The 24,796-nt window shown below is 50.1% G+C and overlaps 1 protein-coding gene across 1 annotated transcript in view; it reads right to left on the reverse strand.

Moving 5' to 3' along the window:
* Positions 1-24,796, reverse strand: part of CIC (capicua transcriptional repressor) — a 786,494-nt gene that overhangs the window by 475,229 nt on the left and 286,469 nt on the right. The window contains exons 3-4 of the mRNA XM_085615585.1: positions 5,088-5,237; positions 4,335-4,545 (exon numbers count right to left, since the gene is read on the reverse strand). Of these exons, the coding sequence (XP_085471711.1) occupies positions 4,335-4,545; positions 5,088-5,237 (361 nt within the window). The remainder of the gene's footprint in view (positions 1-4,334; positions 4,546-5,087; positions 5,238-24,796) is intronic.

Raw genomic sequence — 24,796 nt, forward strand, 5'->3', positions numbered from 1 at the left:
AGCTCGCTGTCCCTTAATGAAGTAAATAGTTCTCAGAACGGGTAATGAAAGCTCCCGAGTTAGGACGCGGTAAAAGATCGAGTCCTCATGGGCTGTAACAAATGGAGACAAGGCGGTAACAAGGAAGGACTAACAAACCTCATAATGAATCGGAAGCCAGAATTTACCAAGGACAATGATACCAGCCAATGAAAAGTAGGGGCGGAGAGTGGGCGAGGCTTAGACAGCATAAACTACTACTGCAGAACAAGCAGAGAATACACGCTGCCGCTAAGCTCAACCTAAACAATCATAGGTAGAAATCAAGCACAGGTGAGAAGAGTTCATATTTAGGCTGTGAGAGCATCTAAATTCAGTAAACCGCAGGTCAGTTCACTAGGTATTTTAAGTAAAACAGTTTATGCAGGCAATCATTCTCTCTAGCGTGCAGATTTGTGATTACTGGGTTTGTAACACAGTCGGTCATGCCACACTAAGTTACCTGTTCGCTGGAACAGAGGCTGGCGATCGCACTTTATGCTCGCAGTCAGAGTCTACATCAGGGGACAGTGGACCTGCCTCTCTGATCTTGCCAGTAGGTAGGAACAGCACAGCAGGTCTCAGCAGCAATCACTTGTCTTCAGCAGCTTCAGTCTCCAGTCTCCAGTACGAGGGAGAAGTCCTCTAAAGCGGCGGTATCAATCTAGCAGGACTCATAGCACCTCGAAGAGGCCGACAAGGTCCATTTGGTCACGTCTCAGTGATGCTCGTTCCCACACAGTCGCCCAGGGAGTTGTTGGTTCTTCAGACATCTTCCCAAATGAACGTAACCCCTCACAGCTCGAGCTGGCAGCAGCGACACTCCCCATAGCAAGTATTCTCTTCTGGATGCTCCGCATTTTCCGAACAAAGCTGGGCTTCTCCTCCCGTACAGTATCTTCTCCTGCAGAACTGGGCACACATCTTCCCTCCTTGACCAAGCAGCCAGGCAGGCAGACTCGCAGCTTGCCGGCAAGTTGTGCAAAATTCAGGTGATGTCCCCTCATCTCGGGGAGATTGGCTGTCAGACAGACAAGCCGTGGACCACCCTAGGTGTTTGTGTAATCTGCAGAATACTCCCTCCTTGGGCGAGAAGCCTCATCTGCTCGCCTAGAGCGATGTAGGATGACTCGAGTCACACTTGTCAAATTAGTCTTTATTCGAAATTTTCAATCATAAAAGACACATTTAAAATACATACATGTAAAAAATGACATAAAATATTTAAAACAGTGTCAAGGAATTTAGGGACTCATAAGGATTCCATTAAAGGGTTCCGCACTTATATGTTAATATAGAACAATAGTAAAATTTATATCCATAGCAGAACAAAGTTATATCATTTAGGAAACCTTGAGTCACACCTTTATAAAGACGTCCCAGATAAAGGATGTTGATACATTGTCAAGAATCCAGGAACTGGTTTGGGGTGGTTCCTTTTAAAATTTCATTATGTGGCTGCAGTGCAAGCAGAGGATGTGTGCAAACTGGTAGCTCTCATAGCAGGTAGTTACGATGCTGGCCCAAGCAGGAGTATCCAAAATAGGAGGCAATGAAATATGAAGACTCTGCACCTGGATGTCATCAGTCTTCCTGAAGCAACGCTCAGGCAAAGACGAAAGGACACCTTGCCGAGAAACATCCTTCCCTCTGGTAATAGTACCTGCTGACTCAGCCCTGACCCTCTACCGTTAACCAAGTGGCAGAGCTCCGGAAGGATTATTCAGCAATCTCCCCTTCTCTTGGTCTTCAGTGTCTTGGGCTCCTCCCTTCACAGTACTAGGAATACAGATCCACTGCCGAGGAATCGTGTGCCATGCAAACCAGAGGTGACCACAAATGGGTCTTGCGGATCCCTGCAACCATATTTTCACCATAATTGTGACACATACACACCTTCTACAAAACGCATGTGACAAGCACACAAGATGTCAGCGCAAGAGTCTAGGTGTTACATATGAGTGAAACTTTTTAGGAGTGGGGTAGTGGGCACTCGCACTCCACCTGAACCAGGAAAAATGGTCTGTGTTGTACCATAAAAATGTGTGAACACACGTTTTCAAAGTTTACCAATATGAAGCTATGTAGAATTCTCCCAGAGTGCTCTCTGATTAGATGCAAATATTTGCAGAAGCTTGAAAGCAAGATTGATGATTCTTTGCGTTCAAAATAAAATGTTCACAAAAAATGCAAAAACATTTAGCTAAACTACTGTAAAATGTCAGGTACCATTTCTTTGCAGCATCATTTAGTATCATGTGTTGATTCATGCTAGTATTACCCAAAATATTCATAATGGAAAATCAGTGTAACTAGTTTCAATAAGATTATGGGAAACAAAAATAAACAAGCATTGGCAAAGCCAGTAGGTCTGAAATTGGCAGTCAGCTTTATAGTTTAGTCAATTTGTGAATTGTTTTGGCATGGTTTTTGTAAAACCTTATTGGTGTAGGAGCTGCCGGGCCCTCACCATTATAACAAACATTGGCAAAAGCAAAAATTGTTTTAGGTTACACGAAGCACTCACTGCTACTGTAGTTACTGGCACTGAACAAACCTACTTTGTGTGCCAATATGTTCCTTGTGAAAGAGCAGAAGGCTGTCACTCACAGCGAAGCCAGCTGATACAGAGAGAGAGAGAGAAAGACAAAATTTTAATAAACGCAAAAGGTCATGGTCAACGCCAGACCAAATTAGGGTCCTAATTATTAAAGAAAGTCTCAAAAGTGCACCCATGGTATATGTCCTTGCATTAAGTGCAGCTTTACGGCTTTCGTGAATTTTCAAGAATTTACAGAAGTAGGACACGAAATAGTACTCCTAGAAATATTTGTGAACTGCATTTTAGCATGTGCAACTATGCATGTGTAGATTGGCTCATGCGAACATCTTTGAAAGTTCACTTTCCCTCCAACCACTCCCCCCTCCCCCCCCAACTCTTGAAGAAGGTTCACGTTTGCCATTGTCAGGAGTAAATTTCCAAAATTTCTCAGTATGGGAAAAGATTAGAGAAGAGTTGTTGAAAACCCTTAAAACATGAAAGTTAGTAGGTTTGCACAGACTCAAAATGGAATTCCAACCCTGGAATTATTGCTTACCACTACCTTCAGCCCCAGTACGTACATCTGCGGAAACGTGGCAACATAAGGGGATTGCAAGTACTCAAACACTACTATGGTATGAGCCCTGGCATAAGCAGAGAGGCTATATCAGAGCGCTTATATAATCAGATTGCTGCCATAATTTGTCGCCGCACTACATGGCACCAAAGGGGCAAGTGGATTTTGTTACTGGACAAGTAGATTTATGAAGCACCCTGCCCCATGGACAAGTAGATATTTTATTAAATTCCACACCCCTGTACTTGCAAAAAACACATTTGCAAAAGAGGTCTTGAAAGATATAGCTACAGCCAACGCACTCATGACTTGCTTAATAGTTTTTTGAGAGTATCCTCCTGAGGGTTTGACCTGCAGGTAGTGTACTGCTTAACTGATTTCTGCATAAAATTCATGTCTAGGTTATTTGGGCTTACAGAGCCAGTTTTATAGACTTGGTGTTCCTTGATTTTCTCAAATAATACGTGGTAGTGGTAAAATTGTCTGAAGCAGAAACCTGAGGGCTAGAGGGACTGTCTAAGCTCAAGAGATGCAACACTAAGCTTCCGTCTCAGACCAAAGGGCTTGCACTAATAGGGCACCATTATGCCCTCTCAACTGTCATCTAGTTGGGACCACTAATCTTCTAACCACTGCGGTAGAAGATTCAAACTTAGCCAGGCTGTGGGACGGTGAAGATGCAGGACATCATCAATCCCAGGTAAGAAGAGATGCGTTATGCTGCAGGACGGGGAATGATCAGAGTGATCTGCACGTATTCCTAGGATGGCTCAAGTCATTTTAGATGGCTGAGATTAGCTAAAGCATTCCACAGATCATCTTTCTATAATCACTTTCAAATACATGGCACTATAGAAATGTCAGTTTAGCGTCACGATTCACTAGGCATGCATGTTTATTCACTAGGCATGCATGTTTAATTTACCGCATACAGAGTACAGCTTCATGCTTATCCTTAAACACTGGTTCTTCCAATTAGCCCCTTACATGATTCTCACTCTCCAAAGTGAACTGAAAGCCAACCAAGGGAACTAACCCTCATTCAGAACTCAGTAGCTCATTGGATAAGGATATAAAGCTACGCCCAGACCCTAATGTTGCTGACATTTCACCCAGGCAGCCTAGTCCATTGGTGGGGAGTAGCAGGCCCACCTCGCAGGTCATACACATACAGTACCCCTAAACAGTGGTACTTACGCATCATCATGGTCACTTTCCGTCTCGCTGTCAACACGTGTCTCTACCACTGGCCCATGGACGTCATCATCATGATGTGAGGATTTACTGGGGCCCACCGCAGACTGCTGCTCAGACACTGGACTCTCAGGATGTACAGAGCCAAGTCTCGCTGGCTCACTCCCTGATACACAAGGAGATTCACAAGCAACAGCAGCCGACTCAGAGGGCTCTACAAGGTCAAATGAAAAGAAATAACAAGAAGATGCCTGTCACCCAATGACACAGTCATGGTCTTTACTTCTTTTCACACATCAAGAGTCATGCATCACCTCGTCACTCTTTCGATGGGGCCAGCATCACATGTTACCCAGCCACCCTTCAGTGTGAGTCTCCACATGATGCAGCCAGGGTAATGCGTAATCTTGTCACAATTCAGTATTTCTACATCAGACTTCAATATTTCAACAGACACCATCAGTATCGTCACTGACACCCTTGAAGTGCAGCCGTCCATAGGACTAGGCTTCAATGCTCCCAGTCCCCAATGCATCACCTCTCATTTCTTTGCCCTGCACAGACGAGGCACTAATCTCACCTCTCTTATCTTTCCCAAGTGTGTGAGAAGCTCCCATTGCCTGGACCCTGAAGTAGTTGCAACATACATTGACATCGAAGAGGGGATCCCTGTGATCTCACCAACTTACTTTTCTTTGGTGTGCATGGACGAGGCCCGCACACTCCCAATCCCATCCTGCGATCTAGCCCCTTTACCTTTGGCATGCGTAGATGAGGCCGGTCGGCTCACAGGCTGGTGGCCTTCGTTGGGCTGGACAGATGAATCAGGTTGACTTGGGGCCAGGAACGGGACTAGCGAGTGCCAAGGATAGATGGCGACAGATCGTGGCTCCACATTGGTCCAAACTAAAAGAGAGAACAGAGGAATCAGAGAGCATCAGCATTATCCCAAACCTCAGAATACTACAGTCTCAGCAAATCAATCCACTACTGTGCATTCCCTATCTCACAATCACACAAATCTCCACCTCACAATACTTTGCCCAGAACAGATCTTGACACCATCACCTGCAGACCAAGTCACCTTCTACTGCAGACCAATGCCATGTTCATATGGCGCTTTCTAAATGAGTTTTGTGATTATGAATGTCTACGATGATGTAGTATGGTGTGACATGATTTTAAAATTGTGTTTTTATAAAAGTTTGTATTGCTACAGCCCTGAAGAAGTCTCATTCAAGGGCGTTGGCTACATGGGATTTTAAAAAAAAGAAAAGGAGACAAATGACATTTTGATGAAAACTGGAAACAGAGTCTGTGCCATATATGATAATATTCTCTAATTGCATATTTTTTATAATGAATCAAATATATTTTGAGAGCCGATCCTTTTTCCTGATTGTTTTGTGGGAATGTATTCCCATATGGGAAGCTAGGAGGCTGGTTTTCCGGATCGTTGCACCAGGGAATCATAATTTACAAACAGTGATAGGTATCATTCAGTAGTCTCAGCCTCGTCTTTGTAAATCATATCCCGTTTCCTAAAAGCAATTTTTCACCGGACCCACATTTTGTTGCTTACCAATATCCAACACACCACACATTACAACATCCTGAGATTACTAGAGTCTCTGATTTACTGTGCGTTACACGTCTCCAATCCACCACAGAAGAGCAGTCCACCTCACAGACAGGTACTGATAGGTATCAGGTAAAGAGAGAGACTGGATCAGAAAGACAGAGGGATGGATAAATGGCTACAACCAAATGGGCTTCTGTTTGGCTGGAGCCTGTATGACAGGATGGGCAAATGATTTATACTAATCTGACAAACTCACAAACAGATTTTTTTAAATCACAGCATAGTCCTGCACCTCTTTCAGAAACACTCAGATATGGGAAAAAGAGGTGAAGGTCTGCGCAGATATTTTGACCGGAGTACCACAAGAGTGGTGTTACAGCCCTAAGGTGAACCGAATGGACACATTCGCCACTCTCCACTGAACCATGAATAAGCAAGAGAAGGAAGACATGAGGTTATAATCATGAGGCATTACTGATTATTCATTTAGTGTCAGAGACCCAGGCTACAGTTCAGCGATTCAGAAAAAGTAAAGCGCAGGGTGGCTACTTATTACTGTACAGATAGTATTACCCTGCAGCTTGGCGCAGTGAGACACTTAGGAGAGAGAAATGTGAGCAGGAGGATCTTAACGACAAATTTGGAAAGCAAAAGTAAAGCCAGGCAGAAGAGAAGACACCTGGTAAGCCAGTGATCCACAAAGGACGATAGTCTGGAGGGATCCCAAGCAGCACCTAGTGGGGCATGAGGGTGCTCGTAGGAGGCCTTTTTCTGGGGTCTTGTGGCTGTCAAAGGTTACTGAACCCTACGGGGCGTGGATCATGTCCTTTACCACTGATGCCCAAGGGCCATACGGCTCTACTCCAAGAGATTGGCCAAGCGTCTCTCTGTTTAGGCACCCAACTCTAGCAGAGTAGAGGGTGGGCAGGGCAGGCTAGAAGGTGAAGGTGGTCCAGTCAGTGCTTCACATTAGAAAAAGAACTAGATTTAGTGAGTAAATAAATAGGTCAGATTAAGTTAAAATAACACTAACTTTCTGAACGGGCTCACACCTTGTGGTGAGTGCACTTCATTTTTCTTACTATCACTAGAATGACCTAAACAATTCAAGGCATAAGACCTTAAAAAGAAATGCAACGTATCTGTGATTGCCCTGTTAAAATAACTTCACCTTTCACACCGGTGCCAGTGAGGTGAAGATACATTTCAATTAATAGAAAAAAATGCCAAAGGAGGAATCATTCTACCTTCACTGCATTAATTACATTTAGGTTTCAGGATTTTACTTCGTGCAGCAGACACAAGCCATATACCAGGGCCATCAACGGGAGAGGTTTCCACTACCTGGGCATCGATGTAACCTATTTAAATTGACGATTTCAATACACAGCAGCCGAAGGTTACCAGCTAACCTTCAAATCAAGTGCTTGGGGCAGGACTGCACCTAGCGTGCCACAAGTTCATTAACCTTTGATCCATTTTATCGAGAACAAAATAGACATCAGTTGATAGAATAAGGAGCATGTGTGGCTATTTCACATTTGCGTCGAAAATGTCACAGCCTTGCGCAATCGCATTGTTTCTGATGGCTCTGCCCAGTCGCGAATGTTAACACAGGCGGGCTAACTCAAGATTCTTCTAAAGGGCTCAGTTGTCTTGTTCTTAGTAGGAGCTAAACGTCTACAAATGCAAGTGAAAGGTGGACAAGGGACTCGCGGACCCAACTCTGGCCCTGCACTAAACTTGCGGAGTGCTCTGTTAACAAGAGTGGAATAAATAGTGGCACTTCTAAAACAACCAACAGCAAAGTCAAAAGCTGTGGTGTTGGCGGTCAGCCTTTTGTCTTTGCTTTTTTTGCAAAACGTCATTGTTGGATGGGAACTGACAGAACATCGCCATTTTGAAAGAAGCACTGGCTAACTCAACAAAAATATTTTTTTGTTTCAAAAAGCACACATTGACATAGCTGTCCTGGACAGTGAAAAGAGCTACATTGTGTGAAGATATGTTCCTCGTAGAAGAGAGGAATGCAGTCACTGGTAGCTAGGAGAGACAGTGGCTAAAGTGGACTGAACCACCACCCTACGACACTGTGATGGGCGGAAGGAAAATGAAAATGACAACAAAAAACGAATTATTATTTGCAGCCTATAAAGCGCCTGGTTACTCCAATTCGGAATGTCCCCGCGCTAGAAACCGACTGAGCCAGAGTAAGAGAGACTGGGCAGCTGGGCTGAGTCTACCGTTGGTTAAGTCGTTTCTGAAATAGCCAGGTTTTGAGGCGTTTGCGGAAGGCCACTTCAGAAGGCTCTAATCTGAGATCTACAGGGAGAGAATTCCATTGTTTGGCAGCCAAAAAACCTGAAGGAGGCACCGCCAAAGCGTTTTCTGTTGTATGAGGAGACCTTAACCAATCCAAAGCCAGCTGATCTCAGGCAGTGCCCAGGATGGTAATGTTGGATCATCGGGAGCAGGTAGTGCCGGCCTTTGCCCAGCATTATTTTATGAGCATAACATAGGGCTTTAAAGGATATCCTTTCCTCCACGGGTAGCCAATGGAGAGTTTCCAAGGCCGGTCCCGTGGGGGCAAATTTAGGGCTATTCAGCAGCACATGAGCTGCTGCTTTTTGTACCCGCTGTAACTTGTGTATACTCTTCCTGGACGCCCCAGGTACAGGACGTTTCAATAATCTAATCTAGAAGTCGCAAGGGCCTGGACTGCTGTCTTATTTGCACAGTCTGGAATAAGGCAGAGGATCTTGCTGATCATTGTTAGGGTCCCGACGCATGAACCTGTGAGGGTGGAGATTTGGTCTGTGAGGGATAAAGTAGAGTCAAGCCAGACTCTCAGGTTTTTAACTTTGCAGCTTGGAGTTGGGGGAGATCCCAGCTCTCTGGGCCACCAGCTCGAGGACCAGATGGATGGTTGTTTGCCTACAACTAAAATGTCAGTTTTGCTGGCTTTTAATCTAAGGCAGCTATTGGTCATCCAGTTAGCCAGGTCGAGCAGGCATAGCCTGAAGTCCTCTGCTGCTTGGCCGTTGTCCTGGCCAAGGTAATGATCAGCTGCGTGTCATCTGCATATGGCCCCGTCTGCACTCCATGCTTTACCACAAGGTCCGCAAGCGGACGCATGTAGAGGTTAAAGAGGATGGAAAAAGAGGGGGGCTGGAAATCCCTCGAAGTATATTCTATGTATAACTTTAGTCAAATAAAAGGTCTTTGCAAATGCCAGACCTAACACGAACAACCAAAATAAAGGGTGCAATCCCAAAAATGCAGACCTTTTAAAAAGCATAAATGAAAACCCAAGCATGTAACACAAAGTCCCTGCTGATCCCAGAGATTCTGATGAGGAAGTCCAGTTAACTCAATGTCCAGTGTTCTGTCAGTAGAGCTAAAAATTAGAGTAACTCAGGTCCAACTACCAATTCAGAACCCAGCAGGTAGTCCTGCTTTAGACAGGACAGCACAAACTAGTGAGTCAGTACTTGCTTAGTTAAGGTAAACAGCCTTTTTCTTCATCAGCCAATTGTTCGGGTATCAGCGTGATCTCCCTCCAGCCAGCAGAAGCATACTCCACGGCAGAGATGTGAAGGCTGGCGGCCTGCTGGTCCTTCTGGGGCTGGAGGGAGAGAACACTGGTATAAAATGTAAAACCAATGGTTTGGGAATCAGCGTGACCTCCCTCCGGCCAGCAGAAGCATACTCCATGCCAGGGAGGGATGTGAAGGCTGGCGGCCTGCTGGTCCTTCTGGGACTGGAGGGAGGGAACACTGGTATAAAATGTAAGACCAATGGTTTGGGAATCAGCGTGACCAGCCAGCAGAAGCATACTCCATGCCGGAGATGTGAAGGCTGGCAGACCTAATGCCGGGGATGTGAAGGCTGGCGGCCTGCTGGTCCTTCTGGGGCTGGAGGGAGGGAACACTGGAATAAAAAGACCAATGGTTTGGGAATCAGCATGACCTCCCTCCAGCCAGCAGAGCCACACTCCATGCCGGGGATGTGAAGGCTGGCGGCCTGCTGGTCCTTCTGGGACTGGAGGGAGGGAACACTGGTATAAAATGTAAGACCAATGATTTGGGAATCAGCATGACCTCCCTTCAGCCAGCAGAAGCATACTCCATGCCGGGGATGTGAAGGCTGGCAGACCTAATGCCGGGGATGTGAAGGCTGGCGGACCTAATGCCGGGGATGTGAAGGCTGGCGGCCTGCTGGTCCTTCTGGGGCTGGAGGGAGGGAACAAGGTATAAAAAGACCAATTGTTCGGGTATCAGCGTGATCTCCCTCCAGCCAGCAGAAGCATACTCCACGCCAGGGATGTGAAGGCTGGCGGCCTGCTGGTCCTTCTGGGGCTGGAGGGAGAGAACACTGGTATAAAATGTAAAACCAATGGTTTGGGAATCAGCGTGACCTCCCTCCAGCCAGCAGAAGCATACTCCATGCCAGGGAGGGATGTGAAGGCTGGCGGCCTGCTGGTGCTTCTGGGACTGGAGGGAGGGAACACTGGTATAAAATGTAAGACCAATGGTTCAGGAATCAGCGTGACCTCCCTCCAGTCGGCCTTACACACCTGGCACGAAATATGGCTCTGCTAACTGGCTCCTGGTCCTTCTGTGTACACTGGTGTGCTCCTGGTCTCCAGACCCAGAACGACCAAGCGGCCCTAAAGCACAGGATAGATTGGGGAGGAGGCAGGCTCACTATCTCAATGCTTGACGTAAAAGGAGCACTGTTCCAACAAAGCTGATGGGTTTCTTGATACTTGGTTACCCCCAGAACTGCTGTACCATGACAACCTTTAAGCTCCAGGGCAAGCCCTGCCGAGCTTTTCTCACTCATATTTTTCAATCATTGGGGCTAATGCAGCACTTCTTGTCAGGTCAACTCCTCCTGGCAATCAAAGTTCAGTACGATGGCAGAAAGGGAAACTCTCTGCCTCTCCATAGATCCAACAGCAAGAAGTCTTAATAGGTCTATTCTGGGGAGGGTCTAGCAAGCCAGCAGAAGATCCAGCAGGTGTGTTCTCTACTCCTGTGTTGACGTGTAATCCTTCTCAATGTCCAGATGAAAGAACCAACCTAATATTGGTGGAGAGACCTATACCTTTCTAGTAGCCAGGAAGGACACCAGGGCCATCTAGAAGATTTGCTTTATGCATAGGTTGCTGTGCTCCTCCAATTCTGGAGGGACCTAGTGTACACAATGCTAGCCAGAATTCAAAGGCTTCTGAACTTGGACTTCTGACTGGTCCAGGTGTTACTTCTATGGATCTCAGACGGAGACCAACAGTTGGTCAATGAGATGACCCAAACAGAGCAATGGCGGATGGGCAAGTTTAATCAAGTGCAGGAGGGACCTATATCAGACAAAGGGAATGGACTAGAAATCTCTCCCACCCAGCAGGTACACACGTTTTAGGAAACAGGAAGGGTGTGTGTGTAGGCATGGATACAGCACACACATGGAAAGCAAAACCATACCATACACCAGTCCACCATGAACCACACCCTCCGACCCCCTTCTCCACTGACATCCATTACAGGCAAGGTATTAGAATGACCAAGTTTTGAAGAAGACAAGAACACCAGTTAAGGGGACTGAATGAACTTTTACTGGGTACAGTCTCTCCAAAGAGGTATAGGCAGTCTTGTGCCTCCTAATATAAACACACTGCCAGTATCACAACTTACAGCACAGCCTACCACCACTACAAGGACCATACCGATGTCGACCGACTAGAAAACACTGGCACAAACACACCTTGCAGATTACCTACCTGCAAAGCCACTGAATAGGAGGAACACGTGTCTGAACGCCACTGTGAAAAGCACACACAACCGTCGTCAAATTAGCCAATGCTTCGTTCGCTCAAGGCATCTTGCCCAATACAATGAAGATGAACAAATCATCCTGCAGCTGAAGAAAGTGCAACCTCGACCTGACTCATAACCGATTACATACCGGACTGTACTCGGAAAGGAAAACGAGTCATCACCTGCCATTGCTGCTCAGTTCCCAGCAGCCACCAATGCATCTGGAGCACCCCAAGAATCTACACCCTTCCCCTCACTTTCAGCCTGAATATGGAGGCTCTCAAAGCCCTCCTGGACAACTATGGAACCAAGACTCAACGCCACACCAATAAGACACAAGGAGCTGACAGCACAAAAACAGAAACGGTGGTAGGGCCAAAGAAAGACTCGCACAAGATTGGTTGTAAAGTGCCTCCATGTTAAACAAACACAACACATTCAGCCTTCCCGCCAAAAGCACTAAACAAATCAAGTCCTGTATTGGCTCTCTAAAGAGACCAAGATTAACCAGATTTGCAGGGGATATAATCATGGTCCTGAGGCTGAGTTGATTGGGACACTCCTAAAACCGTAGCAGGCGACTGCATCGGAATTAAGGGTCCCGGTTTTCCGTTTTACTGATTTTTACAGATAAATACAGACAGAAAACATTCATTTTCTTGTCTGTCCTTTTTTTTTAAATGTGGATAAAAACTGAAATTGGGTTGTATTTTGAGTAATCCTGAATACTGTCTGACAGGCCAAAAGATGTATGGGTTGATAGATAAGGGGGTTAAAAAAAAAAAAGGGATTATAGTAAAGAGGATTCAACAGCAGTAGATATGCACAAGGTTGACACTGAAATTTGCATAATTTCATATAAGTGTACTGATTTATCTTCTGCGGGTGTTCACAGTACTGAAACCTGGCAGGCATTCAAACATGAATGCATATTTATCAGTTAAATAACTGTGGAAATATACTAATTTCAGCTTACTTTTTCCACAAAACCCCAAATAAATATGAATAAATACAGACGGAAAAGGCACAAAAACATGCCATAAAACCGGGAGCCCTAAATGTAATTAGTTTCTCTAATAGCTTGCAGGTAGGTGACATTTTACATAAACACTTACAGTGGTGTGAGCGAGAAGGGAATGTTCTTCTACTTCCCGTGGGTAACTTTTACAAACCCTGTTCACCTTCCACTGAATGGATGTATGGTGGGAGAGGCTTGTTGGGATCTATGGTACAGGGTTCTCGGGTCAACTGTGTTTCTTTGCCTACCCAGGCCCCCAGTTTAACTCTGAACAACCTCTTTGATCCCCCTCCGGGTTGGATGCACAGGCCTGCTTGGTTCTGGCCCAAGTAATCCCATGCCCCACCCCCCTCTGTGGCCACTCCATGTCCCCCCGCTATACCCCAAAACCCTGAAGTTGGAACATCGCAAAGGATTAAAGGGAAGCTGGCGGACAAAGTGTACGATTTCCTATGTCCAGCCGACATTATCAATCAATCAATCAATCAATATATTTATAAAGCGCACTACATACCCGCGAGGGTCTCAAGGCGCTGGGGGGGTGCTACTACTGCTCGAATAGCCAGGTCTTGAGAAGTCTCCTGAAGGCCAGTAGATCCTGAGTCTGTCGCAGGTGGATGGGGAGGGTGTTCCAGGTCTTGGCGGCGAAGTGGGAGAAGGATCTGCCGATGATGGTTGTTCTTCGGTTCTGCTTACAAGAGACATGGCTTTTTGGGTTTTCCCTGGTTTTAGATGGCTATGCCTCCTTTGTCTTTTCTGCCTTGCCTTCCCCTCATGGGAGTGGTGAGGGAGGGCTAGCCACCTTTATCAAGTTAGACCTCAATTGTAAAATGGAGAAAATTGACTCTCCTTCACATTTTATTCTGGGCATGCTTCTGTCTTTTGCACATCAGGTGAGGGTCCTAGTTGTCAACGTTTATCACCCACGGGGGGCCTGATGTTAAGAGTGACCTAATACCATCTTGAAGGAAGCTGGCTCTGTATATACTATACCAAAGTAAGGTATTGTGTGCACAGAGTCCAGTGGCTCCTCAAAGGTTTACAGAGGTAAAGGTAGATAATACCTTACTCTCTCTTTGTGGTAGTGTGGGCGAGCAGTAAAGCTTTATCAGAGGGCAGCGTTAAGCATTTATTGCACACACAAAGGCAAAAATCTGCTTTCACACACTCAAAGACTTAACTCTGACCAATTATATTGTATACAAATATTTCTTCGTTGTATTATATTGCTGCAGATAAAACAAATAGTACTTTTCTGGTATAATATAGTAGAATGCAGCTGGCTTAGTTACAGGGGTTTGAAACTGTTGCAATTACTTTTCAGTTACTCTAATTACTTTGCGATTACTTTTTAGATTACTTTTCAGATTACTTTTTCTACTCAATGTAATATGCCTAGATATCAAACTGGGACACTTCCTGCATAAAAGGTAAGTAAGCCACTTTTTCTGAAAACAGTTTCTTAGGTTCCCATACAATTTCCAACATCACACTTTGAACTTTTTCACAAAAAAGCAGTCAATGCAGTCCTATGGGAGAAAATCAGGTTATCGGTTTTAAGGTGAGTACTCGGTCTTGGGAGTTGGATTTCTGGGGTTAGAACCAGGGTTCCCCCAGGGTCAAGGATGCACTCAAAGAAAACCCTCAGCAGCACTAGGGCGGCCAGATGCAGAGTGCTGAGGCCCAATGTTATCCAATAGGGGATGGGAGGCCTTCTGGTTGGTGGCTGCTCACGGGCACGCCACCTGGTTGTGGGAGCAAAGCTCCTAGGGTTTAGCTCAGGGCAAAGGGGGATCCGAGTCAGCACACAAGATGCACCCACAGCGGCACAGGGGCTGCCGGGTGCAGAGTGCCAATTTGGCATCGGGTGCCCAGTTGTTTTCAATGGGAGTTGCCTGTTTTGGATTTTGGCTGCAGGCTCGGTCCAGGAAGTCTTCCGGGAGGAACCAACAGCTGGGCAGGTAAGCTGGAGTGCTCGGGGACGTAGGTGTACCTCAGGTCCTCTTCTCCAGGGCGGTCGGATGCAGAGGTGCCTTTTGAGGTCAGATTTCACCTTACCGTGTCACTCGCGGTTAGGGTGGTCTCCATGCAGAGGCTGCAGGTGACGTCGGCAAGTCTGGGCAGGATCCACCCACTGTGGACTCAGACTCTGGAGCGCTGGGGGCAGTGGTGGTCCAGGCGTCAGGTTCGTCCTCAGCAGGCTCAGAGTCTTTCTTTGGTGTTTTTTTTTTTTAAACATATTTTATTAGTCAATTTGCACATATAGGCATAGGCATCTGCAGAATCAAGCCAGATAGTACCATGAGAGCAATCGACTTTTTGTAATTGGCATCAGAATGCAGAACAAAAGCATACCAAATATTAGAGAACCCCCACCCCAACTCCCTCCCTCCCTCGCCCCTCCCCCCGAAGTCGCACCGTGTCCGCATAGTCCTGTCCACAGCCTTCATAAAGAAAAACGCAATTCCAGCATGAGAGCACACACCCCTCCAGCCCCCATCCCCACTCCAACAACTCCGCAGACCCCCCCATATACCTGAAGTTATCCCAACGCATGAGCCTCTACAACTGCTGGGGGCTCCAGCCACAGACCCCGGTAATCCGCCCATCTTTTCCATATTTTGTAGTGTTTATGTGGGCATCCCCTGGCAACAAAAATAGGCTGTTCTAGTCCCATACAAAAATCTAAATCATTCTTCCAGGCGGGCACTGAGGGGGCCCGCAGCGCCTTCCACTCCCTGGCAATATCTCGCTTCGCCAAAGTGAGGCCTAGCTGCATGAGATGCCGCTTGTATACGTTACCCCCCATTCGCTCCATCACGTGCAGCAGGGCCAGTCGCGGCATACGTGGGAGCCCCCTCCCCAAGACCTCCGAGAGGCAGGAAAACACCCTTCTCCAAAAATGATCACGGGAAAGGCACTGCCAGACAGTGTGTAGGAACGTGCCCTCCTCCCGACCACACCAAAGACACTCCGGGGAAGCAATCAAACCCGCTCGCCACAGTCGAGATCTTGTAAAATAGACCCTGTGCAGATACTTAAACTGGACAAGGCGAAGGCGCATCGCTATGGCTGCTCCCCGCGGGGCTGCCAGGGCCTCCCTCCAGTCCTCTTCTTCCAGTTCGCTCACATCCTCCTCCCAGTCCCCCCGAAGCCTCTGAAGCGTAGAGGAGCAATGAGTAACTAGGGATTGGTAGATCCGCGAGATCTTCCTTGTCTCCAGGTCTCCCATAAACACTTTCGCTTCCAGCGGATTGAAGTCCGGTAGGGACTCCAGCCCTTCCAAGCTAGGGGACAGGGCATGGCGAAATTGTAAGTATCGATAGAATTGTGTCAGTGGCATACAAAATTCCTTCTGTAGATCCTGGAAAGACTTAAGCGCTGTGCCCCTCATAACATCCCCCAGGGTCGAAACCCCAATATCATCCCATCCCCGGAAGCCCCACAGGGCAGCCAATTGGGGCAAGCGTCCATTATTCCAAAGAGGAGTCTCTCGAGTCAGGGTATTCCACCACCCCATACGTCTTTACGCCTGCCTCCAAATCAGGAATACCACTTGTGTGGCCGATGGCGACGCGCCCCGCAACAGCATAAAGAATTGTATGCAACATGTGAGGCCGCATAAGCCACCGTTCCAGGGCATATGCCGGGTCTCCCCTGTCGCCATACCACCACTCGTTAAGAACCAAGAGATGTGAGGCTTGGTAGAACAAGAGTATTTCAGGGGACGCGAGCCCTCCACAGTAGGTGGACAGGGAGCAAGTTCGCAACGCTACACGCACCTTTCCCCCTTCCCATAGAAATTGCCCAAGCGCAGAATTCACCAGTCAGAACCATCCGGGCGGGATCGGGTACTGGTGATTCTGAAGTTGATAGAGCAGTCGAGGAAGCGCCGCCATCTTGAATATGGCTGATCTGCCATACAATGTCAATGGCATGCGCGACCAGGACTTAGGATCTGCCCGGACATGCTCCCATACTGGGACCAAGTTCCGCTCCCAGGAAAGTGCCGGTACGTCCGATACAAACACCCCTAAGTATTTCAGGCCTCCCACCGCCAACTGAACCGTAGATGCCCATGTGCCAAATCTCTCCCGGTCCCCCAGAGCCCAGAGTGTGGATTTGCGGGGATTCATATAGAGACCCGATGACTCCCCAAATATCTGCATGACATCGTCCGCGTACAGCGCTATCCTGTCGGACAGGCCTGGAGCCCACTCAAATCCCTGGATCTGTGCATTGATGCGCACCCACGCCGCCAACAATTCCATGGCCAGGGGGAATAGGTACGGAGACAGGGGGCACCCCTGGCATGTGCCTAGACCAAAAGGGAAGGGGGGAGAGACAGCCCCTGCCACTTGCACCGACGCCGACAAATCCGTGTACAGGAGTCGCAGATATGAAAGGAACCGCGGGCCAAAATTCAGTCTGTGCAACAATGCAAAGAGATATACCCAACTCAGGGAATCGAACACCCAGTCCATATCTGCTAAGAGTAGCGCCGCAGATTCCCTGGTCTGCTGGATAGCCGCCACCTGTGCCCGCCGTATGTTATGCTTGGTCGCTCTTTGGGGCATGAACCCTGCCTGGTCGGGGTGTAGAAGCACTGAGACGTGGGGTAGGAGGCGGTTGGCCAATGCTTTGGCCAGAATTTTGGCCTCCACGTTTAAGAGAGATGGGGCGATACGAGGCATGTTGTCCCGGGGGCCGCCCGGGTTTATGAAACACCACCACCTCTGCATGTCTCCAGTCCGGGGGGAGCAGGCTTCCTCCACCACCTCCCGATAATAAGGGGCCAGTTGTAGATTATAGCGTCGAAAAAATTCACTCGGAAACCCATTGAGTCCCGGCGCCTTCCCAGAATTAAGCTCACCTAGGGCCGTACCCAGCTCCTCGGCCGTCAGAGGTGCCTCCAGCTGATCACGCACTTCATCCGATACCGTTTTGGGCGGCAGATCCGCTATGAATTTATCCACAGTGGACGCCGATAAGCATTTGTGGGGGCGTAAAGGTCCGTGAAGTATGTAGCGAAGCTCTCCGCTATGGCAATAGGATCTGTAATTGGTGTACCAGTGTGGTCCAGAAGGCCTGGGAATGAAGAGTGCCCTGACAAAGTCTGTGAAGCATCTTACCGGAGTTGTCCCCCTATTGGCATATCCTGCTACGCGTCGCTAGCCAGACTTGGCGAGCTTCGTCCATCAGGAGCGCAGCGCATGATTGCTGAGCTAGGAGCAGTTGTCTCACATGCTTCTTCCCCCCCCCCCCCTCTCTCCCGACTGCGGTGCTCTAGTGCCTCTATGTCCGCCTCCGCCAGAGTCAATTCCTCCCTGCCCTTCCTGTGGGCTGCCACGCACCATGATATGTCCACCCCCCGCAATGTGGGCTTCAGTGCCTCCCATAGAGTCTCGGCGCTAGATACAGACCCCTCGTTCAAGGTGAGGTATTGGGCAATAGCATCGCTCATGTGTGTCCCGTTGTCGTCATTCTGTAAGTGCCACACTGATAGGCGCCATCGAAATGGTTGTCGCCTCCTGCCCATATAGAGCTCCAGGGACACTGGGGAGTGGTCCGAAAGGCCGCGGGGCAGGATCTCAGCCGATGCCAACCTACCAACCGCCACCCGGGGAACAAAGAGATAATTCAGCCTGGAGAAGGACTCATGAACCGCCGAGAGGTATGTGTACTCTCAGCTATCGCCGTGCATGCGCCGCCATACATCGACCCAGTCAAGGCCTGTCACTAGCAAGTGTAGTTTCGTGGGATGTCCACTCCCAGGCTCACCCCCAGCCCTACTCCTATCCCTAACCAAGTCCATAACATCATTCCAGTCCCCACCCACCACAGATAGCACATCAGGTATATCGGCCCATATGGTAAGCAACCTCTCCACGAGTGACCACTGTAAGGGAAGGGGGCATATACACAGCCCAATACCAAAGGGTCCTCCCCAATCTTGCCCCGGATAAACAAGTAACGGCCCTGCGGGTCAGTCCACTGTTGTACATGTGTGTAGGGGACCCTGCAGTGCACTAGAATCGCTACCCCCCTGAACCCCTTCATAAACCCGGCATGGAAGACCTGTTGAAACCCATACCTCTGCAAGCATAGGGCTTTCGTACCCATAAGGTGAGTCTCCTACATCAGCCCTAGCCCGCTTTGCCTGGTGAAATATAGCCCCACGTTTGATTTTGTTTAGAGCCCCGCGCACATTCCAGCTTTTAATGCGGAGAGTACCCTGGGTTACCTGACCTCTATTGGGCACACTGGCCATATGGGGGTGGATCGTCTAGTATATCGGACCACAGTCTGTGGCAGCGTGTGGGTGTAGAACCTCGGACCCCAAGCAGAAGTGTGACACTGCAACCTTATACAAACCCCCCCCCCCCCCCAACAAACCCGCCACCCCATACCTCAAGAACACTGAAGTATCTGTCACGGGAGGGCTAGTTCTCAATCCCCGACAGGGTGACAAGGACCGCCCCCAACCAATGGATCCCTAACTTACAGCCCATGTCCACCATGTTAACATTCCCCCTACTAATATTCAGCAAAGCATTCACCAGACCAATAACTCCGCAGCACCACATTAATTGCAAACATTAAGGTTCCAGTGTCTGTCCCCCAGGAGTAGGCCCCCCCGTCCCCCGAGGGGAGTCTCCGCAGGACAAGGAGCACCGCCGGGATCGTGATCGTCTATTGCCCCTCTGCTGCTGTCTCCGAGGACCCCCCGGGCCGCCTCGCTCACTGAGGAGTCCGACTCCATCCCAGGTGGCGTGTGCGCCCTCACGGTCTCATCAGTCCACTTGAAGACCTCCTCCGGAGTGTCAAAGAAGTGCGTCTTTGGTGTTTCTTTTGAACAGAGCTCCTGCTCACAGGAGATCCGGTCTTTGTTGAAGGTAGTCAGTCCTCTCAAGGGTTCTGGAGGTCGCTGGCTGCAGGACAAGGTGATTTTTGGCGCAGGATCTCTAGAAACTGCAGAAGGGCTGGTAGGACTGGGGCCAAGTCAGTTCTTCTCTGCAGTCTCCTCTGCTGGGCGTCTTCTTTCATCCTTCTTCTTCATAGGTTGCGGGAATCTGCCTTCTGGGTTCAGGCTGCCCCCTAAATATTGTATTTAAGGGGCGTTTTAGGGGTTTTGAGGTCAGTAGCCAATGAGCTACTGACCTTAGGGTGACTACACCCCTGGTGGGCTCACCCCACATGGGTGAGTGGGCACAATCCCCAAAACTGACTGGAGAGGGCCTGTAATCTGCAAGATGGCGGTCACAGAATAGTGGGCTTCACCTCCTCTCCTCCACCGGAGGGTTGGGTTGGCACAGGTGGGCACACCTACTGGTCTGTTCTAATTTTTCCCGCCTCTCGTCCTGCCAAAGAGGAGGGGAGATAGGAAGGGGGCCTGCTCCTGATAGCAGGAGAGGCTGAGGGTCATGTTACAAAGGCAACATGGTCTTTGAAACTGCCCTGCCACAGATAGCTGTTCCTTGCCTGGGGGAGGTGTGACCACCTCCACCCAGGAAAGGCTTAGTTTCTGGGCTCAGGGAGCGGAGGCTCCCACCTCAGGGGTCCAGAAACATGTCTCGTGGTGGCAGGCTGGTGTTTACCAGTAAGGGAACCCACCAGAGGCTGGACATTTTTCTGGGGGCATCTCTAAGATGCCCTCTGAATGCTTGGTATAATAAATCACACAGTGTCATTAGTGTGGGTTTATTATGCTGAGAAGTTTGATACCAAACTTCACAGTCTTCAGTGTAGCCATTATGATGCTTTGGAGTTCATAATGACAAACTCCCAGACCATATACTCTTTATGGCTTTACTGCACTTACAAGGTCTAAGAATGGACTTAAGACACTGTAGGGGGACAGTGCTCATGCAACTTGAGCCTCACCAGTGATACAGTGCACCCAGCTAGAGGAGTGTCTTGCCTATACCATAGGCAGTGGGTTGCAGGCATAGCACACATGACTCTTTACTTTTCTCTGCAGCAAACCATGCTGCCAGCAATGGAAGTGTGTGTTAGGGTACAGGACCTCTAAGGGTGGCACAATATGTGCTGCAGCCCTTAGAGGCCTTCCATGCTCACAGTACCCTTTGTACCCATGGTACCTCTTACAGGGACTTGCATGTGGCCAGAGAGGTGCTAATTGGGGGTACAAAGGTACAGTTTTGGGAAAGAACACAGGCCCTGGGAACCTGATTGGCAGGGACCCAGGGCAAATCAAGTCAAAGTGAATCAGAAGTCTGGAAAAAAGCAGAAAGGGGCGGGCGGGGTCACTGCAACAGCAACCCACTTTCCTACACCTGTTAATCAATCACTCCCTTGTGTACATTTTTAATAGGTGGGATACACCTAATGAACCGAGCATCCCAACTTTATAGGGGCTGGTGCTAGTTCCGTTATTGATTACATTGTCTCTGTCTATTTGCTTCTATAACTGATTTTAGAGTAGTCGGCGTCAGCAGAGTGACCACACCCCTTTTGGCTGCCTTTGGGTGGTCTTCGTATTTGGTGGGGTCTAATGTCCTCTTTCAGGAACTGGTTATCCCTATAGCCCAGGGGCACAGACTTAAGTGGGCTAAAGTGGCCCGAGCTGACTTTAATAATTCCCTTCTATCCACCTGTCTTCATCAATCAATCAATCAAAGACATTTATAGAGCGCACTACTTACCCGTAGGGTCTCAAGGCACTGGGGGGGAGGGGGGTGCCGCTACTGCTCGAACAGCCAGGTCTTCAGCTTCTTCCTGAAGGAGAGGTGGTCTTGGGTCAGGCGCAGGTCGGTCGGGAGGGAGTTCCAGGTCTTGGCGGCCAGGTAGGAGAAGGACCTTCCTCCTGTAGTCGCTCTTCGTATGCGGGGGACGGCGGCGAGGGCGTGGTTGGCTGATCGGAGGTGGCGTTTGGGAGCGTAGAAGTTGATTCGGTTGTTGAGGTAGCTCGGGCCTTGGTCGTGTAGGGCTTTGTGTGCGTGGGTGAGGAGGCGGAAGGTGATTCTTTTGTTGACGGGGAGCCAATGTAGGTCTCTCAGATGTCCGGAGATGTGGCTGGTTCGTGGGATGTCGAGGATGAGTCTGGATCCGCTGGAGTCTCTTCTGGAGTTTGGCGGTGGTACCGGCGTAGAGGGCGTTGCCGTAGTCCAGTCGACTAGTGACGAGGGCCTGGGTGACGGTCTTCCTGGTCTCGGTGGGGATCCACCAGAAGATCTTCCGTAGCATGCGTAGGATGTTGAAGCACGCCGAGGAGACGTTGTTGACTTGCCTGGTCATGGAGAGGGAGGAGTCCAGGATGAAGCCCAGGTTGCGTGCGTGGTCTGACGGTTTGGGTGCGGTGCCCAGGGCGGGAGGCCACCAGGAGTCGTCCCAGGCGGAGGGTGAAGAGCCCAGGATGAGGACCTCCGTCTTGTCTGAGTTCAGTTTTAGGCGGCTGGTCGTCATCCACTCGGCTACCTCTTTCATCCCTTCGTGCAGGTTGGCTCTGGCGGCGGCGGGGTCGTTGGTCAGGGAGAGGATCAGCTGGGTGTCGTCGGCGTAGGAGATTATGCTGAGGTTGTGTTGGCATGCGATGGCCGCGAGGGGGCTCATGTAGACGTTGAAGAGGGTGGGGCTCAGCAAGGATCCTTGAGGGACGCCGCAGATGACTTCGGTGGCCTCTGACTTGTACGGTGGTAGGCGGACTCTCTGTGTTCTTCCGTCGAGGAAGGAGATGAGCCTTCTCCTGGATTCCGACGTTGCTGAGGCGCTGTACTAGGGTGCGGTGGCAGACAGTGTCGAATGCCGCGGAGAGGTCTAGGAGGATGAGAGCCGCTGTTTCTCCGTTGTCCATCAGGGCTCGGATGTCATCGGTGGCGGCGATGAGGGCGGTCTCGGTGCTGTGGTTGGCTCGGAAGCCAGACTGTGAGGGGTCGAGGGATCCATTCGTCTCAAGGAAGGCGGCCAGCTGCTTGTTGACGGTCTTCTCGATGACTTTGGCTGGAAACGGGAGGAGCGAGATGGGGCGGTAATTCTTGAGTTCGGTGGGGTCCGCTGTGGGTTTCTTGAGTAGAGCGCTGAGTTCGGCATGCTTCCAGCTCTCAGGGAAGGTGGCGGTGTCGAAGGATGTGTTGATGATGTCTCGCAGGTGGGGTGCGATGACAGCGTCGGCCTTGTTGAAGACGTGGTGAGGGCAGGGGTCGGTCGGCGATCCGGAGTGGATGGAGTTCATCGTGCGGATGGTGTCTTCGGTGCTGATCGGAGTCCAGGCGTGGAGGGTGGTGGTGGGGGGTGGTTGTTTGGTCGTGGTGTGCGTTGGTTGGTTGTTGAAGCTGTTGTGTATGTCCGCGATCTTGTTGTGGAAGTATGAGGCGAGGGAGTTGCAGAGGTCTTGCGATGGGGTGATGTCGTTGCTTCCTGCGCTGGGGTTGGAAAGCTCTTTCACGATGTTGAAGAGTTCCTTGCAGTTGTGTGCGTTGTTGTCCAGCCGGTCCTTGAATGCAGTTTTCTTGGCGGCGCGGATCAGCTGATGGTGCTTCCGGCTGGCAAGCTTGAAGGTGGTCCTGTTGTCCGGTGTTGGTTCCCTTCTCCAGACTTTCTCGAGGGCTCGGCAGTTCTTCTTGGAGCTCTTGAGTTCGTCGGTGAACCATGGGGCTTTCTTGCTGCCGGGTCTGCTGGGCGGGGTCCTCAGTGGGGCGAGCTCGTCCGCGCAGCTGCTGATCCACTTCGTGAGGTTGTCGGCGGCCTGGCTGGGGTTCGCTGAGCTGGCAGGAGGGTGCTGGCTCAGGGAGGTGGCTAGCTGGTCGGCTGTGATCTTGTTCCAGCTTCTGCGGGCAGCCTGTTGCTGGTGGTGGTGAGTCGTCGTTCTTTTGAAGGTGAAGTGGACGCAGCTGTGGTCCGTCCATTGAAGCTCTGTGGCGTGGCTGAAGTTGATGTCTGTGCTGGATGAGAAGACTGCGTCGAGTGTGTGTCCGGCGAGGTGGGTGGGGGTGGACACCAGCTGCTTGAGTCCAAGATTGGCGAGGTTGTCGAGCAGGGTGCTGGTGTTGCGGTCGTTGTTGTTCTCCAGGTGGAAGTTGAGGTCCCCCAGGAGGATGTAGTCAGCGGAGGGGAGGGCATGCGGGCTGACGAAGTCGGCGATGTCCTCGCTGAATTGGGTGCGTGGTCCCGGAGGTCGGTAGATCAGGGTGCCTCTGAGGGTGGTCTTCGGGTCGGTGTGGATCTGGAAATGCAGGTGTTCGGCGGTGGTCAGGGTGTTGTCGGTGCTGGTCGTGAGACGGATGGTGTTCCTGTGGATGATGGCGATGCCTCCTCCCATCTGGTTGGCGGTGCGATCCCTCCGGGTGATCTTGTAGCCCTCTGGGATGGCGATGGCGATGTCGGGAGCTGAAGAGGCGTTCATCCAGGTCTCCGTGAGGAAGGCAACGTCTGGAGCTGTGGTGTCGAGGAGGTTCCAGAGTTCGATGGCGTGTCTGTGGACGGAGCGGGTGTTGAGCAGGATGCACTTGAGGAGGGTGCTGCTGGTGTTCGACTTGGCGGGTGCTGGTGCGAGGCAGGTCCGGATGCAGGTGAACTTGCAGGCGTGACAGCTGAAGGGTCCGTGGGTGTGTCTCGGGGTGGCTTGGTGGCATCCCGGGGTTCGGCCGGTGTTGAGTGCGTTGAGGGTGGCGGCGTCGTACGTCTGGCGGGTGGGCTGGGGTCTTCGGGAGCCAGGGGTTCGGGCGCTGGGCGCGGGCCAGGCACGGACGGGCGCAGACGGGCTTACCTTTGGCGCACCTTCGGCGCACAATCGGCGCGCCCGCTGCGCGTGACCGCTGCGCGTTCGCACGGTCGCCATATATGGCGAAGTGCGCGGGGGGCGGAGCAGCTGGGAGGCGGGAGCAGGGAGGGTACAGAAGGCAAAAGGGGCGGGGTTTCGCGGCGGTGGCGGGAAGCGGGGAGGGAGGGTGAACGGCGGCGAAAACAGCGGCAAACAGGAAGGAAATACACAATACAGAGAAAAAGAAAACAGGCAATACAATTTAACAAAAGCGGATTGACAAGGCAAAAACAGCAGGGGCAGGTTAGGAGAGCAGGGACCACGCCG

The sequence above is a fragment of the Triturus cristatus genome, chromosome 7 (assembly GCF_964204655.1).
Source record: "Triturus cristatus chromosome 7, aTriCri1.1, whole genome shotgun sequence".
NCBI classification, from domain to species: domain Eukaryota; kingdom Metazoa; phylum Chordata; class Amphibia; order Caudata; family Salamandridae; genus Triturus; species Triturus cristatus.